The sequence below is a fragment of the Aquarana catesbeiana genome, linkage group LG08 (assembly GCF_042186555.1).
Source record: "Aquarana catesbeiana isolate 2022-GZ linkage group LG08, ASM4218655v1, whole genome shotgun sequence".
NCBI lineage: Eukaryota > Metazoa > Chordata > Amphibia > Anura > Ranidae > Aquarana > Aquarana catesbeiana.
The window spans coordinates 295,765,842-295,783,776 of NC_133331.1; the positions used below are offsets into that span (position 1 = coordinate 295,765,842).

At 46.5% G+C, this 17,935-nt stretch overlaps 2 protein-coding genes across 2 annotated transcripts in view; both read right to left on the reverse strand.

Annotated features, from left to right (window-relative positions):
• Positions 1-17,935, reverse strand: part of LOC141106826 (uncharacterized) — a 559,651-nt gene that overhangs the window by 130,636 nt on the left and 411,080 nt on the right. The window lies entirely within an intron of this gene.
• The window catches only part of LOC141104975 (uncharacterized), a 31,464-nt gene continuing 27,307 nt past the window's right edge, over positions 13,779-17,935 (reverse strand). The window contains exon 3 of the mRNA XM_073594785.1: positions 13,779-14,885. Coding sequence (XP_073450886.1) covers positions 14,027-14,885 — 859 coding nt within the window. The 3' untranslated portion in view covers positions 13,779-14,026. The remainder of the gene's footprint in view (positions 14,886-17,935) is intronic.

The following is a 17,935-nucleotide window of genomic DNA, read 5'->3' on the forward strand; positions in this document are numbered from 1 at the left end:
CTCCGGTCAGGTCTGTGTTTTATTAATAGAGATAAGAGTGATGTCATGTCACCTCCCAGAATCCTCCTCACCTCTCCGGTCAGGTCTGTGTTTTATTAATAGAGATAAGAGTGATGTCATGTGACCTCCCAGAATCCTCCTCACCTCTCCGGTCAGCAGGTAGATGATCTCCAGGGTGAGGTTTAGTATCTTCTCAGTCATGTGACTCCGGTCCTCCTCCATCCTCATTCGTGCCGTCATTTGATCTATACAGGTCCCCTTGTAGACGGATAACTTTGGGAAATGAAAGTAAAAATTATTTGGATGTATTGGTCACACAATAATAGGATGTGGGGGGGGGGGTAATAGGAGGGTTGCTGGATATTGAAGAACTACTAACCCCATGGTAACACATTTATGATTTGGACTGTTTGTACCGATTAAATAGATACCAAACATGTCAAACCTTAAATTTACGTGCGCCCGTGAAATGGTGGCTAACTTCAGTACCTGATATTATATATATATATATATATATATATATATACATATATTTATATATATATATATGAAAATATGTGTGTACAGTATTTATATATGCTTTAAAAGCCCCTTATATGTCATCAGTGTTACAGCGGTAAGGTCTTGTGTAGAATTATCGCTTTAATTCCGGCATGCATGGAGGACCCTGGACTAGGGATGGGACGAACGACCCCCTGTTGGGTTCACACCAGAACTTTGGAACATCACAAAAGTTTGAAACCGAAAAACAAACCATATTGAAGTCTACGTATGGCACTCAAACTGGACAAATCAAAAGTGCCCATTTTGAAGGCTTATATACATTTATCAATGAAAAAAAGGTTTGTAAGAAACATAGTTTTTAAATGAGCAGTGATCTACTGATTCTTAAAGCATAAAAATGAAAAAAATCCTTTTAATATAGTGCCTGGGGGGTCCCCTTAGTCTACCTGTAAAGTGGTGCATCTGTACTGTGTATAGAACCTGCTGCAGTGATAATTGCATTTGTAAAGCCAAAGAAATGTCATTTTCCCTGCAAGCTTTCTTTATTTTGTAAGCAACGGCTTGGGGAGCCAGTCTGTATAATGAGGCCACAATGTAGTACACTGGAAACAAGATTAGTGATTTTTTGGATAAATTCTGGTGTTTCTTCCACATACTTTGGATAGAAGTAACAGATGCGGAAAAATTGGTCTTTGGGTTCCGGTGGCGCCTTCACACAGTAACCCTATAGAAGTACTCTTGAAGAAAGCAAGAATTGGCCTTGCTTTTAAAAATCTAAATGACATGCACCTGTCAAACAGGTGCGAAAAAATTGGTCTTTGGGAGTTAATTGTGCCCAAAAACATTCTTCCAGATGAAATCAACACCCACAAAGCTAGGCAGCCTAGAAGTCCTGCAGAGATTCCATATCACAAAAACACTTAATCAGCGACATTTGCGTCAGGGGCTTCATAGCTGTTGGTAATCCAGGACTGATTCATTTTGATAAATGTCAGATGGTCCACGGAGTCTGTGGACAGACGCATTCTATTATCAGTAACAAAACCTTCAGCAACACTGAATGCCCATTCGGAAAGCACGTTGAATGCAGGGCAGCCTAGCAGCTCAATTGCATACTGGGCCAGTTCTGGTCAGTGGTCTATTCTCATGACCTCGTAAGCCAGTGGATCGTTGACTGGAAAATGCTCCTTCTCTGTTTTTGCCCCTAGATAATCGTCCACCATGTGATGCAGACGCAGAAGCTGACAGCCCTGGGCGGTGAGGACTAAAGAAATTGTAAAATGCATCACTTATGCAGATTCCTTCTCCACTGCTCCTCCCTTGAACAACAGAAGCCTCAAAACTACATTTTCCACTACACTGTAACCTACCAGAGTTGGGAAAAGCGTTAGATAAACTGCTCTTTAAGGTGTCCTCAAGAGATTTCATCTTCTGCATCTGTGGGGGACTGAATTAGTTCTGAGATTTTCCCCTTGTAACGGTGGTCAAGGAGGGTTGCCAACCAATAGTGATCCTTTTGTTTTATGCCACATATTCTTGGGTCCTTACGCAGGCTTTGAAGTATGAGGATGCCCATGCACCGCAAATTTGTGGAGGCATGAGAAGCAGACTCCTCAGGGTCACTGAGGATTACAGTATCTGGAGCTGCCTCCTCCCAACCACGTACTACTCCCAAGGGTTCTGCGGATGGAAAACCATCTCTTACTGTTTGGCGTATGTCTTCCTCTGCTTCAGTGCCTCCACAACTGCCAGAATCCTCCTCCTCCCTCTCCTCTTGTGTGTTCTGTGGTGTAGGAACAATGGTGTCTGCATAAAGTGGGCCTTGAGCGGAAAGAAAGTCCTCCTCTTCCTCCCACTGCTCTGCCTCAAATGTCCTGTCCATAATGCCACGCAGAGTCTGCTCCAGCAGGAACACAACAGGGATTGTGTCACTGATTCTTGCATTGTCACGGCTCCCCATCCTTGTGGCCTCCTCAAATGGTGACAGTGCAGTGCATGCATCTTTTATGAGCAGCCATTGGCATGGGGAAAAAAAAAGTGGAGCTGCCCTGAGCCTGTCATTGTGCCATATTCAAACAGGTAATCATTGACGGCCCTCTGCTGCAATGTGCAGCATTGCCAAATTCGAATTCCACTTGGTGGGCATGTCACTAATCAGGCAGTTTACAGGCAGGTGGAATTCCTGCTGAATTTCAGCTAACCGAGCACTGGCTGTGTATAACCGCCTGAAATGGCTACAGACTCTTCTGGCCTGCTTTAACAGATCTTCCAACCCTGGGTAACTGTTTAAAAAAATGCTCCACCACCAAATTGAGGACATGTGCCAGGCATGGCACGTGTCAACTCTCCTTGTCTAAGGGTGGACAGGAGGTTTGCGCCATTATCGCACACCACCATTCCTAGCTCCAGCTGGGCCTGCCCCTGCAGAGCTGCTAGAATCTCTGCTCTGATATGGTTCCCATCCCCTAGACACACCAGCTGAAGCACTGCATGGCATGTTTTAACCTGACTCATTGAAAAGCCTCTTGGATGCTTAGGGGGTACTTGTAGTTCATAGGACAATTCAGCAGAGGAGAGCATTGAGGAGGAGGTAGAGCTGACAAATCCTGCATCATCACCACTAGCTGTATGGAGACGTGGTGGCACAAAACAAGCTACAGCAATGAGCCCTGTCCTGGATCCTTCTGAGCTGCAAGCAGAGTTCCCCAGTGTGCTGTGAACAAAATATATCATCCCTAACCATGCATGCTGGACCACGGGTCAGCAGTAACGTGGACTTTGCGGCTGACTGCCTTGCCCAACGATGCCACAACATTGCCTTTCACGTGATGGTACAGAGCTGGAATGGCCTTACGTGAAAATAAATAGTAACTGGGAACCTGTGGTACAGCACATTCTCCAAATTCACGGAAGGCGGTAGAATCCAAAGGTAGAAGTTGTAGAGCCAGCAGCTTTGACAAGCTTGCATTTAGACATTGGGCATGTGGGTGGCAGTGACTGTATTTTTTCTTTTTCGCTGCAGCAGATGGGTCAGAGAAATTTGCTGGCTATAGTCTACAGCTGGTGGTGTGCTACTGGCAGATGTGCTTCAAGGACCTGGGACACTCTGCGCTACACCATCATCCCTGCCAGTGGAGGCTGCTACGAGGCCATAAGGTATAGTGGGGGCAGACTGAGGTGAGTAAGGAGGTGGAACAGAATTGTGCCTCTTTTGTGTGGCTTTTAGGTGCTCTTGCCAATGGGCTGAGTCGTGGGAGGTTAAATGCCTTGTCAAGCATGTGGCACCCAAATGGCGGCTGTTTTTGCCACGCGTGATGTGCTTGAGACAAAGTTTGCAAATTGCAATCGATTGCACATTTGCTAAGAAAGGCCCAGACAGCTGAGCTGTGGGAAGTGGGCCAGGAGATAATAGCTCCACAATGTGATGGAATAGGGTGGCTGCTCTCTACTCTTCCATGATGGGTTAAACTTGTAGTAACGCACTGAAATATACTGCGTTAAAGGACACATAATGCACTGAAATATACAACTTTAAACTTGCACTAATGTACTGAAATATACGGTGTTAAACTTGCAGTAACGCAATGAAATATACTGCGTTAAATGGCATGTAACACACTGAAATATACGTTGTTAAACTTGCAGTAATGCACTGAAATATACTGGGTTAAACGGCACATAATCCCTTGAAATATACAGCTTTAAACCTGCAGTAACGTACTGAAATATACGGTAATAAATACGCTAATAAACACAATTAAATATACTGCGTTAAATGGCACGTAACGCACTGAAATATACTGCGTTAAACGGCATGTAACGCTCTGAAACATATATATGGCGTTAAAATTGCAGTAATGCACTGAATTATACTGTGTTAACTGGCATGTAACATACAGAAATATACTGTCTTAGACTTGCAGTAACGCATTGAAATATACTGCGTTAAATGGCATGTAATGTACAGAAATAAACAATGTTAAATTTGCAGTAACGCACTGAAATATATGGTGTTAAACTTGCATAACGCTCCTAAAAAATACAGCGGTAAACTTGCAGTAACACACTGAAATATAGGCGTTAAACTTGCATAACGCTCTATAATATACAGCATTAAACTTGCAGTAACGCACTGAAATATACAGAGTTAAATGTCACGTAACGCACTGAAATATACGGCATTAAACATCACATAACGCACTGAAATATACTGCAGTAAACCTGCCCTGACAAAATAAACTGATACAAATGTAAAAATGAATGGTCACTACACTCACACTGACTGAACGATCACTAGATTCACACTAAACTGATATTCTACACTGACAATAGAATCAGAACAGCACACTATAACACAATAACTGTTTAGTAGCACTGAACAGAGCCCTGTTCTATCTCACGCTGATTTCACACTACAAATGGCCACTATTGAAAGAATACTTTTATAGTGCGGAGCAATGAGCCATGATTGGATAGAGTCATTATGACAGTGTCCAATCATGGCTCTGACAGTGCTCAGTGCCCTGATTGGACAAAGCTTTCATTGCTTCAGCCAATCAGGGATTCCAATGCACTGTGTGCCAGCACAGTGCATTGTGGTTATTCGGCGGGCCGAACAAACGGTCAAACGGCCCGATAATTGGGGTGATCATCGAACGGGCGAACATCTAATTTTCGCCCCGAACTCATGCTCGGGCCGAACCATTCACTCATCCCTACCCGGGACCCTCTTGGCCTGTCAGATCATAAACTCACTTTTCTCTGTTGGGTTTGTTTGGTTTCTGAACTGGATTTGATTAGTATTAGATCTGCAGACAAGGAATGATAAATATGATCTGTTTGCAGTGCTGTGAGGTCAATGAAGGGTCATCAAGATGTCCAGGAAGGGGAACTTCCTACACAAATGGACTCAGCTTTAAGTGGGTCTGCTATATGGTCTCTCACGCTATCCTTGTCAATACAGGTGCAATGACCAGCTCGTTACCTGAAGACTAGGAAGCAGAAAAATTCCAAATTGAAATTTTATAGAATGCGGCCATCCTAACTTTCTGAGTTTTGGCCTGAGTTGCTGGCTAATCAAGATAATTGGCAGAAATCTGGCTGCAAGATTCCAATCTCCGACAGCCTGCTGACTGACAGGAGTGATGTCACACTCTGCAGTAAGAGAAGGGATTTGATTGGATAGCAGGAGGATGCTGCTGGTGGAGTAGAGAGCTGTGGGGAAGAGTCTTTTTTCTTCCCTCCAATGGCAGCCCAGTGTGGGTAGGAGGAGGACAGCAGGGAGAGGGGTTTGTTCTCTTGGTTGCCAAGTATACTGTAGTATTCAGGACATTGTACAGGGTGGTGGTGGTTTCCTGGGTCTCAGAATTCCAGCACTGGGCACTGCCAGTCCCTGTGTCATGGGAAGGTATTGGACTGTCTCCCTGTATGTATAGCACTGACCCCTGACCATTCGAGTGCCCAACAAGGAGTTAAGGACTGCCCTTCTTCATTCCGATTGGTATCTTGAAAATTTTTCATTTGACCAGTGAGATGGTAAGAAGGTGAAGGTCGTCTCCATTTCCTGGCAGGAGTTCTGTAAGGAGGTCTGAAAAGTAAGTGTAGGTGGGAGGACCATCATAGACCAAGAGCCCCATTCCCTACTTAGAGTCCCCCTGACCCTACAGCCTCCTCTTCCCTCAGAGCCCTGATGCCTGCCAACCCTATGAAGGGCCCAGAGCCATTCAACTCCACTACCCCCTCAGGGGCCCCAAAGTCCTCTAGCCTTAGTACCCCCTGAGGTGTTCCTCAGCTCCTCTACTTCCTTCAGAATTTTCCTCCCCCTGACCCCAATGATAGAACATATTCTTCATGGCAGGCTGGGGAATGTTTTCTTCCTCCTGACCAGTAATGTAAGGGGCTCTATGCTCCATACTCCTGACCCCGGCACTCCATCATTGTGTTGGCTGCAAAGTGTAATGATTGCCCATTGGCTGCCTGTGTAGTGTAATAATTGTCCTTTGTAGGCCATGTATGGTCAGGATGGTCATTGTCTTGTCTATTTATTGTCAGTGATGTTTGTTTAGAGGAACATATTACTAGAATTTATCTCCAAAATGAAGAGAATGTTCCGGCCCCGTAAGTGGGGGAATATTCTGCCCCTGAAGGGGTTAATCTAGGTTCCCACACTATATATGTGTGTATCATCATCTGCTGGAGATAAAAGACATCACAGTGACTATGGAGGAAGAGGACGAACATGACGGGGGGTTACTGGGTGTAAATAGAAAATAAGATCTTATTACCTCCTCTACTGCCACTTCCAGCAATGTCTCCTCTCTACTTCCTCCCGACTCACCTCTCACCCAGAACTTCCTGTTTTCCATAGAGACTTCCTGTCTGGGTAGAAGTGAGATCACCACCTTGTGGAGCTCAGAGGAACTGCAGCCCCGACCGAGATATGTCTTGTAGTGTGAACACGGCCTTGTGCTGTGTGTGTATCAGTGGCGGCTGGTGAAGTTTTAAGATGGGGGGCCCTCCTTTTGACCCCTCCCACTTGGTACAAATGGGTGTGGTTTTAGCAAAATAGTGGGCGTGGCTCTAAGGTGGTGTGGTTAGCATCTGAGATGAACGAGAGATGGAGGGAGAGGGAGAGAGGGATGGAGGGACAGCAGGCCCAGATCCTGCACAACAATAGAAATATGTGTATTCTAGAAAGTTTAACAATCAGCAGATAAAGATATTCCAAACACCTGGTGTTAGCACTTCAATCATACCGACACCATGGTTGTTATGGTGTCAGGATGATGGAAGCGCATTATTTCTATTATTACATTGTAACATAAAAGGAAATCATTCAACTCACCATAATGCAGAATCAGTGGGAGCCCTGAGCGTGTCACTAGCCACGTCGCCTGCCACTAGATGCCATCAGGTGTCCCCAGCGGAGTCCATCCTTACATCAGGTGCCCCCAGTGGAGTCCCTCCTTACATGCAGCCTGTGTCACATAAAATGCAGCCTGTGTCCCACTAAATACAGCCTGTGTCCCACAAAATACAGCCTGTGTCCCACCAAATACAGCCTGCCTGTGTCCAACGAAATGCAGCAGCCTGTGTCCCACCAAATACAGCCTGTGTTCCAGGACATGCAACAGCCTGTGTCCCACCAAATGCAGCAGCCTGTGTCACCACCAAATGCAGCAGCCTGTGTTACCACCAAATGCAGCAGCCTCTGTCCCACCAAATGCAGCAGCCTGTGTCCCCACCAAATAAAGCAGCCTGTGTCACCACCAAATGCAGCAGCCTGCCTGTGTCACATCAAACCCCCCTCCCCCGTTACTTACCTTGCTGTGTGTTGTCCTCTCCAGCGGTGTCTCCTGTGGAGAGGTCCGTTCCTCTCATACTTCCTGTTTCCTCTCTCCCGGGCGCAATGGGAGAGAAAAAACAGGAAGTGACATCAAGCTCAGATGTCAAACTGCCCGGCCGTAGTAATACATACTACAGGAGCCAGGCGGAAGCTACTCGGCACTTCAGAAAGCGACGCAAGATGGGCTAAACGCCTGCAAATGAAGCGCCACGTCTGCAATCTCGTGATTGCATAGACGTGGTGCTTCCCATAAGTGCACTGTATCCGGCGTCCAAACACAGTGCACTTAAGGACCTTTTTTTGTATTTTTTTTTAAAGGGCCAGTTTTATAAAAAAAAAATTTTTGACATTTTTTTTGTGACTGCCTGGACGGGGGCGGCGACTAGGCGCCCCCTATGGATGGTCTGCCACTGGTGTATATGTACTGTATATCCTTATAGATGGTGTCATCTCCACTACCACCAAGGGGGACATATATGTAAATAAATTTATATGGACATTATTAATTGGCAATTTAATTTTAGAGTGAGTTCTAACCACAAAGTATGATGGCCAGAATAGGTAACATCTGTTATTCAGCGGGAGAAGGTGCTCTCTGTGTTATCATTCAGGGAATGTTTAGAACTCAATGAATGTCACATTTGTTGCCCGACTGCCAGAATTCTATTCTTCACACATCACCTAATATAGCATTTTAAAATAATAATCCAATGTGTGTCCTCACGGAAATCTGGTGACCATTGTAGGGAGATTACTTTTTTTCTAGCAACTTCATGCCAGTGAAAAGAAGACAGACAAATGGAGGTAACATGGTATCCTCCAGAAGGTGAAAGGTGGTCTATGGAAGGGAGGATGGGCTGTAAATCAACCATGTCCTTGAGAAGATTAGAAAAGATGATTGGCCACTAACTGTCTAATCTGAGACAATAGTAACAAGGAAGGCTGCCTTCTGTGCTGGGGTCATAGAAGGAACCTTGGGCAATGGTTTGAAGGAAGGATACTGAAGTGTTGATAACACAGAGAGCCACGGGAGGCTTAATAAAAGGAACCATGTAACTGATGCCATTGTTGTGACCCAAGCATCCTTGAAATATTGCAGGGGCCAACAGCTGGCCCTCAGTGTTGTTAAGTGGCAGGCTCTGATCAATGCCATATTACATTTAGACAATGTAACTGACACCCTGAATAAAGCTGTGACTCAGAAAGTGGGTTGTAGGACACAATCTTTGGAGTGGGATGTAAAGCAATCAAAAAGTCCTTAAGAAGAATAAGAAAAGCTGAATGTCCGGCAACTTGGATACACATCTTCAGGTTGAGACCATGACAAGAAAGGCTTCCTTCTGGGCTAGGGTCATAGGGCTCCATTCACAAAGTCATATCTTACGGTATCCGAGTATGGGGAGGGCATCGTGATTGACGATGGATCTACACCCGGGGACTTTTCTTTAATTGTTTTTGTTTTTTTAATAAAGGACTCAAAAACTGCCTCCTGTGTTTTTTTTGGTGAAAGAGAAGGGGTATGTACCCCATGCTCATTCAAATGGGGGGGGGGGGGGGCTGGGATCCAGATTCAAATAAGCCCCCACCCATACACCCCCACAACCACTGGCCAGGTTGTGGGGAAGAGGCCCTTGTCCCCATCAACACGGGGAAAAGGTGCTTTGAGGGGGCAGAGCCCAACCTGCCCCAAAGCACCCCCCCTGTGTTGAGGGCATGTGGCATGGTATGGTACAGGAGGGGGAAGCGTTCCCTCAGCCCCCTCCCCTTCCTGTCCTGTCAGGCTACATGCTCAGATAAGGGTCTGGTATGGATTTGGGGGAGGGGGGGCACGCCATTTGTTTTTACATTTTGGCATGAGGGTTCTCCTCAAAATTCATACCAGACCCAAAGGGCATTATATGGATTGGGTGGGCCCCATGCTATTTTTATTTATTTTTCATCACCAGCAAAATTTTTTCTTTACAGTCAGCGGGGTAATCCCGCTGACAGTTGATGATTCATTGGTTCTTAAGGACGCGGTGGCCACCCATTCCTTAACAACTATTGTTTACTGGTTGTTAGGGATGCCAGCGGCTATTGATTCTTTCAATCTTGCATGCCGAGACCACTACTTATTTGCAGCATGCATTTTTTTTCGTCTTGTGAATTGACTCCTGTTTTTGCGGTATTTACCGAGCGTTTTTGCATTTTGTGGTAAATACCGTATAAAGTAATAGTGAATTGACATTTTCAGGATCGCATGTCGTATTTGGGAAAACACCTAAATACCGCGTGAGATCTGCTTCTGTGAATGGAGCCCATAAAAAGAATGTCACATATTGTTTTTTTTTTGTTTTTTTGCATGCTAGTCTCATAGCAAAAGTGAATAGGTTATCAGAGTTACGAAAATTCTTGTAAGTATTGCATTGTATAGTAATCCGTCATTTCCGTGCATCCAAGTCTTAGTCACTCAATTTTTTTTTATGGACGAATACTGTACTGATTAAACGAAAGTCCCTTGTTCTGTTATCTTTCGCGAAAAATTGTTTGTGCTTGTCCCTTCAAATAATTTAGCATGAACTGTCATGATTGGCTCTCAAAAGTTGTGAATTGCCGGTGCTCACCACTTCACCAGGATGTACTGTGTTGCTGGTGCTTGCCACTTCGTCAGGATGTACTGCGCTGCCGGTGCTCGCCACTTCACCAGGATGTACTGCGCTGCCGGTGCTCACCACTTCACCAGGATGTACTGCTCTGCTGATGCTCGCCACTTCACCAGGATGTACTGTGCTACCGGTGCTCACCATTTCACCAGGATGTACTGCGCTGCCGGTGCTCACCACTTCACCAGTATCTACTGCGCTGCTGGTGCTCACCACATCACCAGGATGTACTGCGCTGCCGGTGCTCACAACTTCACCAGGATGTACTGCGCTGCCGGTGCTCACCACTTCACCAGTATCTACTGCGCTGCTGGTGCTCACCATCACCAGGATGTACTGCGCTGCCGGTGCTCACCACATCACCAGGATGTACTGCTCTGCTGATGCTCGCCACTTCACCAGGATGTACTGCGCTACCGGTGCTCACCCCTTCACCAGGATGTACTGCCGTGCTGGTGCTCGCCACTTCACCAGGATGTACTGCGCTGCCGGTGCTCACCACTTCACCAGGATGTACTGCGCTGCCGGTGCTCACCACTTCACCAGTATCTACTGCGCTGCTGGTGCTCACCACATCACCAGGATGTACTGCTCTGCTGGTGCTCGCCACTTCACCAGGATATCCTGCTCTGCTGGTGCTCACCACTTCACCAGGATGTACTGCTCTGCTGGTGCTCACCACTTCACAAGGATGTACTGCACTGCTGGTGCTCACCACTTCACCAGGATGTACTGCACTGCTGGTGCTCAGCACTTCACCAGGATGTACTGCTCTGCTGGTGCTCACCACATCACCAGGATGTACTGCTCTGCTGATGCTCGCCACTTCACCAGGATGTACTGCGCTACCGGTGCTCACCCCTTCACCAGGATGTACTGCCGTGCTGGTGCTCGCCACTTCACCAGGATGTACTGCGCTGCCGGTGCTCACCACTTCACCAGGATGTACTGCGCTGCCGGTGCTCACCACTTCACCAGTATCTACTGCGCTGCTGGTGCTCACCACATCACCAGGATGTACTGCTCTGCTGGTGCTCGCCACTTCACCAGGATATCCTGCTCTGCTGGTGCTCACCACTTCACCTGGATATCCTGCTCTGCTGGTGCTCGCCACTTCACCTGGATATCCTGCTCTGCTGGTGCTCGCCACTTCACCAGGATATACTGCTCTGCTGGTGCTCGCCACTTCACCTGGATATCCTGCTCTGCTGGTGCTCGCCACTTCACCAGGATTTCCTGCTCTACTGGTGCTCACCACTTCACCAGGATGTACTGCGTTGCTGGTGCTCACCACTTCACCAGGATGTACTGCGTTGCTGGTGCTCACCACTTCACCAGGATGTACTGCGCTGATGGTGCTCGCCACTTCACCAGGATGTACTGTGCTGCTGGTGCTCACCACTTCACCAGGATGTACTGCGTTGCTGGTGCTCGCCACTTCACCAGGATGTACTGCACTGCTGGTGCTCACCACTTCACCAGGATGTACTGCCGTGCTGGTGCTCACCACTTCACCAGGATGTACTGCGTTGCTGGTGCTCGCCACTTCACCAGGATGTACTGTGTTGCTGGTGCTCGCCCCTTCACCAGGATGTACTGCTCTGCTGGTGCTCACCACTTCACCAGGATGTACTGCTCTGCTGGTGCTCACCACTTCACCAGGATGTACTGCACTGCTGGTGCTCACCACTTCACCAGGATGTACTGCACTGCTAGTGCTCACCACTTCACCAGGATGTACTGTTCTGCTGGTGCTCACCACTTCACCAGGATGTACTGCGCTGCTGGTGCTCACCACTTCACCAGGATGTACTGTTCTGCTGGTGCTCACCACTTCACCAGGATGTACTGTTCTGCTGGTGCTCACCACTTCACCAGGATGTACTGTTCTGCTGGTGCTCACCACTTCACCAGGATGTACTGCGTTGCTGGTGCTCGCCACTTCACCAAGATGTACTGCGCTGCTGTTTCTCCTCATTCTCCTTGTTGGGATTCTTTCATCTTCTGAATCGGTTACTGAACCGCGGCTCTCCATGGGTTCATATTCAGAATCCCAATCTGACAGTGAGAGCTCCTCCCAGCTACTCTCATCTGTCATGATCAAAATCTGAAAGGCGCCCTCCACTTCTGTACCTTTGTTCGGACATGGTGTTCATGTTTCTGCTGGCTCTGGTGACTCTGTACTGGTTTGACAGTGGTACAGATATTACTGGCTGCACTGGTCACATGGTACTGGTGTGACGGTGATCAGGTACTGGTATGTCAGTGACACTGGTACAGATATTACTGGCTGCACTGGTCACATGGTACTGTTGTGACGGTGATCAGGTACTGGTATGTCAGTGACACTGGTAACAGATGTTGATGGAGCCCTGTACCCCGATCTGTGATTGGCGGAGTCCAAGTGACACAAAGATCACAGGTCGCACCGCTACACACCCCTGAGGGGTACAGTAGGAGGATGTATGGGTACGTTCTCCTAAATAGACAAAGCTTCCATCCAACTTTATATGTATAATGGCTGAGCGGAAGTGGGTTAAATAAACATCTCCTGACACTTAGGGGTCTATTCAGGAATAATTTGCACAGTAATTTGCCCGGGTAAAGTGCATGTACATTCCTTCTCTGTGTATCGGGGTAAAAAATTAATGTTATTTGGCTATTTGCTGAGCTTTTCATATGTTTTCCATTGATTTAAAATGGAAAATACCACATTTGGCCATTAGTTGGCCCTAATCCCCATACTTAGCGCCACCTAATGACCAAATGTACAATTGTCCCTTCTAACGCAATGGTTGGTATAATATTGTTGGCTTCATTCACTCACGTTCTTCGATGTCTTCTGTGCGCATAAGTGTATGATCTCAGTTATTTGTATGAAATCACGTCTGATGGAGGAAACTAAGGGGTTTATTTTATAGAATATTAGTTGAGGATTGTGACAAACATTTGCCCAGCTGTGAAAAATTCTGTCCATTTTATAATGAACACAGTGATTTCCTATGAGCCTCAGCTCCCTCTAGTGTTTATAATGCAGTATTTTTTCCTGAAATACCTTCATCAGTAAAACTAGTGCAACACCGCATTATGGCCACAAGATGGAGCCAATGATCATAGGAAATCATCATAAGAAATAAAACATGGGCAAAATTCATCCCAGTTGGGTGAATGTGCAGCATATTTCCTTAAGGAGTTTTAAAAAAATAAACCTGTTTGTGAAATCTTCCACCACAAAATGTACTCAGCCAATGAGAAGTAATGACTCCATTTTTATTTTTCTCCTGCTATCAATGGCCAACACAGTACAACACTTCATCCATGTCTTTGGTGATCTCTGATCTCCTTATCAACTGTTTCTTCCACGATGAAGATCAGGCATGGAGTATATCTGAGGTGTATATCAGGGTGTGCTTCTTCCCCACATGTCCAGCAACATTCATATACAAGACATTTCCCGCACTCACTAATACGCCTCGAGGGATGTGTGGGACCCCTGATGTACAGGAAGACAGGACTTCAGGGAGGAACATTTCCCTCACTCCGGACAGGAAAGGGGCTTCTTCTTTGTGTGAGATCTCTGATGTAGGGAAAGATTGGACTTATCTGAAAAACATTTCCCGCACTCAGTACAGGAATACGGCTTCTCCCCTGTGTGAGATCTCTGGTGTTTGTAAAGACCGGACTTCTGTGAAAAACATTTCCCGCACTCTGGACAGGAATATGGCTTCTCCCCCGTGTGAGATCTCTGATGTCTGGAAAAATGGGACTTGTTTGAAAAACATTTCCCGCACTCAGGACAGGAATACGGCTTCTCCCCTGTGTGGGATCTCTGATGGTTGTAAAGACCGGACTTCTGTGAAAAACATTTCCCGCACTCTGGACAGGAATACGGCTTCTCCCCTGTGTGCAATCTCTGATGTGTGTAAAGATTGGACTTCAGTGAAAAACATTTTCCACACTCAGAACAGGAAAATGGCTTCTCCCCCGTGTGAGACCTCTGATGTTTGTAAAGGATGGACTTCAGTGAAAAACATTTTCCACACTCAGAACAGGAAAATGCGTTCTCCCCCGTGTGAGATCTCTGATGTTTGTAAAAATTAGACATGTCAGAAAAAAATTTCCCGCACTCAGAACAGGAATATGGCTTCTCCCCCGTGTGAGACCTCTGATGTTTGTAAAGGGTGGACTTGTGTGAAAAACATTTCCCGCACTCAGGACAGGAAAACAGCTTCTCCCCCGTGTGAGTTTTCTGATGTTTGTAAAAATTGGACCTGTCTGAAAAACATTTCCCGCACTCAGAACAGGAAAACGGCTTCTCCCCTGTGTGCAATCTCTGATGTGTGTAAAGATTGGCCTTGTTTGAAAAACACTTCCCACACGCAGGACATGAAAACCTCTTGTGTGTTGGAAGGACTGCACCGTCCCTCACAGTCTGAGGTTCCTCAGGATAAGAGGAATACGATGGTCCGGCACCGTCCCTCACAGTCTGAGGTTCCTCAGGATAAGAGGAATACGATGGTCCGGCACCATCCCTCACAGTCTGAGGTTCCTCAGGATAAGAGGAATACGATGGTCCGGCACCGTCCCGCACAGTCTGAGGTTCCTCAGGATAAGAGGAATACGATGGTCCGGCACCGTCCCTCACAGTCTGAGGTTCCCCAGGATAAGAGGAATACGATGGTCCGGCACCGTCCCTCACAGTCTGAGGTTCCTCAGGATATGAGGAATACGATGGTCCAGCACCGTCCCTCACAGTCTGAGGTTCCTCAGGATATGAGGAATACGATGGTCCGGCACCGTCCCGCACAGTCTGAGGTTCCTCGGGATAAGAGGAATACGATGGTCCATCTACACTGTGTGGTGCCGGATGGACATTTGAGGTAGCCGGGTTTTCTCCTGGACTATACTGTGTGATGTCCTCATCTTCTACTTTACAGTCTGGAGACAAAGTGAGACAATCCTCTGAAGTTTTCCTCATCTCCCGTCCATCTACTAAAATAGAAATACAAAGATTATTACTAGACATGAGCAGATTGGTTCCCCTAAACCAGGACTCCTCCCACATCAGGCAGCTTTGTCTCTGAGGATCTTACAATTCCCCCCTCAAGGTAACTAGTAAATGGGTCCTCTGATCTCCTACCAGTTCATTTCTTTATTCATGGACCTTAGTCAGAGAGTGAGGAAACCACGAGAACTGTCTTTTATAGGAGTGACAGTGATGAGGGGATTATAGGACGAGTGTCAGGACTATGTAGTGTACAACATAGAATATATAGTGCAGGGGTCAACAGCATGTTCCATACAAATTACCGATCGCCATAAAATCATAACCACCCACCTAATATTGAGTAGGTCCCCCTCTTGCCAAGATCCAAAACACATCCCCCAGGTGCCTAGGCCAAGCAAGGCCTATGCTAAACGCCAACATTTTACTGCCAGCACAGAGAAGGAAGATTATTGGTGGAGGAATGTATTTAGTGTTAATGACCCACCTGTGCTGATCTCTGTAGGAGTGTCCTCCTCTATAAATGTCCCCGTTATTCCATCCTCCTCCATAGACTGCTGATCATCCCTCACATACCTCTCTTCTTCTTCTGATTTAACCTCAAATTCTATATCGATTGGATCTCCACTCTAAATCAAGAGAATGAGAGAAAATATCATCTGTAAATATAAACTTTATAATTGTGACATCACATAAGAAATCCACACATCATCTCCATGAGTCTGTGTTTTATAATCTCCGTCCCACCAACCTTGTAACAGTGAGGGATGGTGTGACCTTCCTGCGTGGAATCCCGGGAATACAGAGGACGGGGACATCTCTCTGGTGGGTTCCCATTACTGGATCCATCTGTAGGAAACGCACACACTGACTGAATACATTGTTTCTATGTGTTTATCAGATGATGGGGGATCTAGGTGGACCCTCCGTACTGCTCTCTCCTTTACAATAAAGTCTCCTCTTACCCGGTGATGTGAGGGGCGGCTGATTGTCCATCATGACGTCCTTGTAGAGATCCTTGTGTCCTTCTAAATACTCCCACTCCTCCATGGAGAAATAGACAGTGACATCCTGACACCTTATAGGAACCTGACACACACAATGATACAGTCACCATCCAGACACATCCCTTGTCTGTTACTGGATAATGTCCCAGAATTCCCAGAATCCTCCTCACCTCTCCTGTCAGCAGATGGACCATCATGGTGGTCAGTTCCAGGATCTTCTGCTCTTTGTTCCTCTCAGGTATGGGAGAAGGAGGGGGAGGCACCATGGTGGGGCTCTGGGTCCTGCTCCATCCTCCTGAGATTGGCTCCCCACTAGACATCTTCACTACAACATAATCCTACAGATCAGGAGAAAGATAAACCGATATCAATCATCTGACATCATCTAAATGTCTACAATAAGAACATGGTCTACTGACCAGACTAGACAAGAGTGATGTCATGTGACCTCCCAGAATCCTCCTCACCTCTCCGGTCAGGTCTGTGTTTTATTAATAGAGATAAGAGTGATGTCATGTGACCTCCCAGAATCCTCCTCACCTCTCCGGTCAGGTCTGTGTTTTATTAATAGAGATAAGAGTGATGTCATGTGACCTCCCAGAATCCTCCTCACCTCTCCGGTCTGGTCTGTGTTTTATTAATAGAGATAAGAGTGATGTCATGTGACCTCCCAGAATCCTCCTCACCTCTCCGGTCAGGTCTGTGTTTTATTAATAGAGATAAGAGTGATGTCATGTGACCTCCCAGAATCCTCCTCACCTCTCCGGTCAGGTCTGTGTTTTATTAATAGAGATAAGAGTGATGTCATGTGACCTCCCAGAATGCTCCTCACCTCTCCGGTCAGGTCTGTGTTTTATTAATAGAGATAAGAGTGATGTCATGTGACCTCCCAGAATCCTCCTCACCTCTCCGGTCAGGTCTGTGTTTTATTAATAGAGATAAGAGTGATGTCATGTGACCTCCCAGAATCCTCCTCACCTCTCCGGTCACGTCTGTGTTTTATTAATAGAGATAAGAGTGATGTCATGTGACCTCCCAGAATCCTCCTCACCTCTCCGGTCAGGTCTGTGTTTTATTAATAGAGATAAGAGTGATGTCATGTGACCTCCCAGAATCCTCCTCACCTCTCCGGTCAGGTCTGTGTTTTATTAATAGAGATAAGAGTGATGTCATGTGACCTCCCAGAATCCTCCTCACCTCTCCGGTCAGGTCTGTGTTTTATTAATAGAGATAAGAGTGATGTCATGTGACCTCCCAGAATCCTCCTCACCTCTCCGGTCAGCAGGTAGATGATCTCCAGGGTGAGGTTTAGTATCTTCTCAGTCATGTGACTCCGGTCCTCCTCCATCCTCATTGGTGCCGTCATTTGATCTATACAGGTCTCCTCTCCTTTGGGAAATGAAAGTAAAAATTATTTGGATGGTATTGGTCA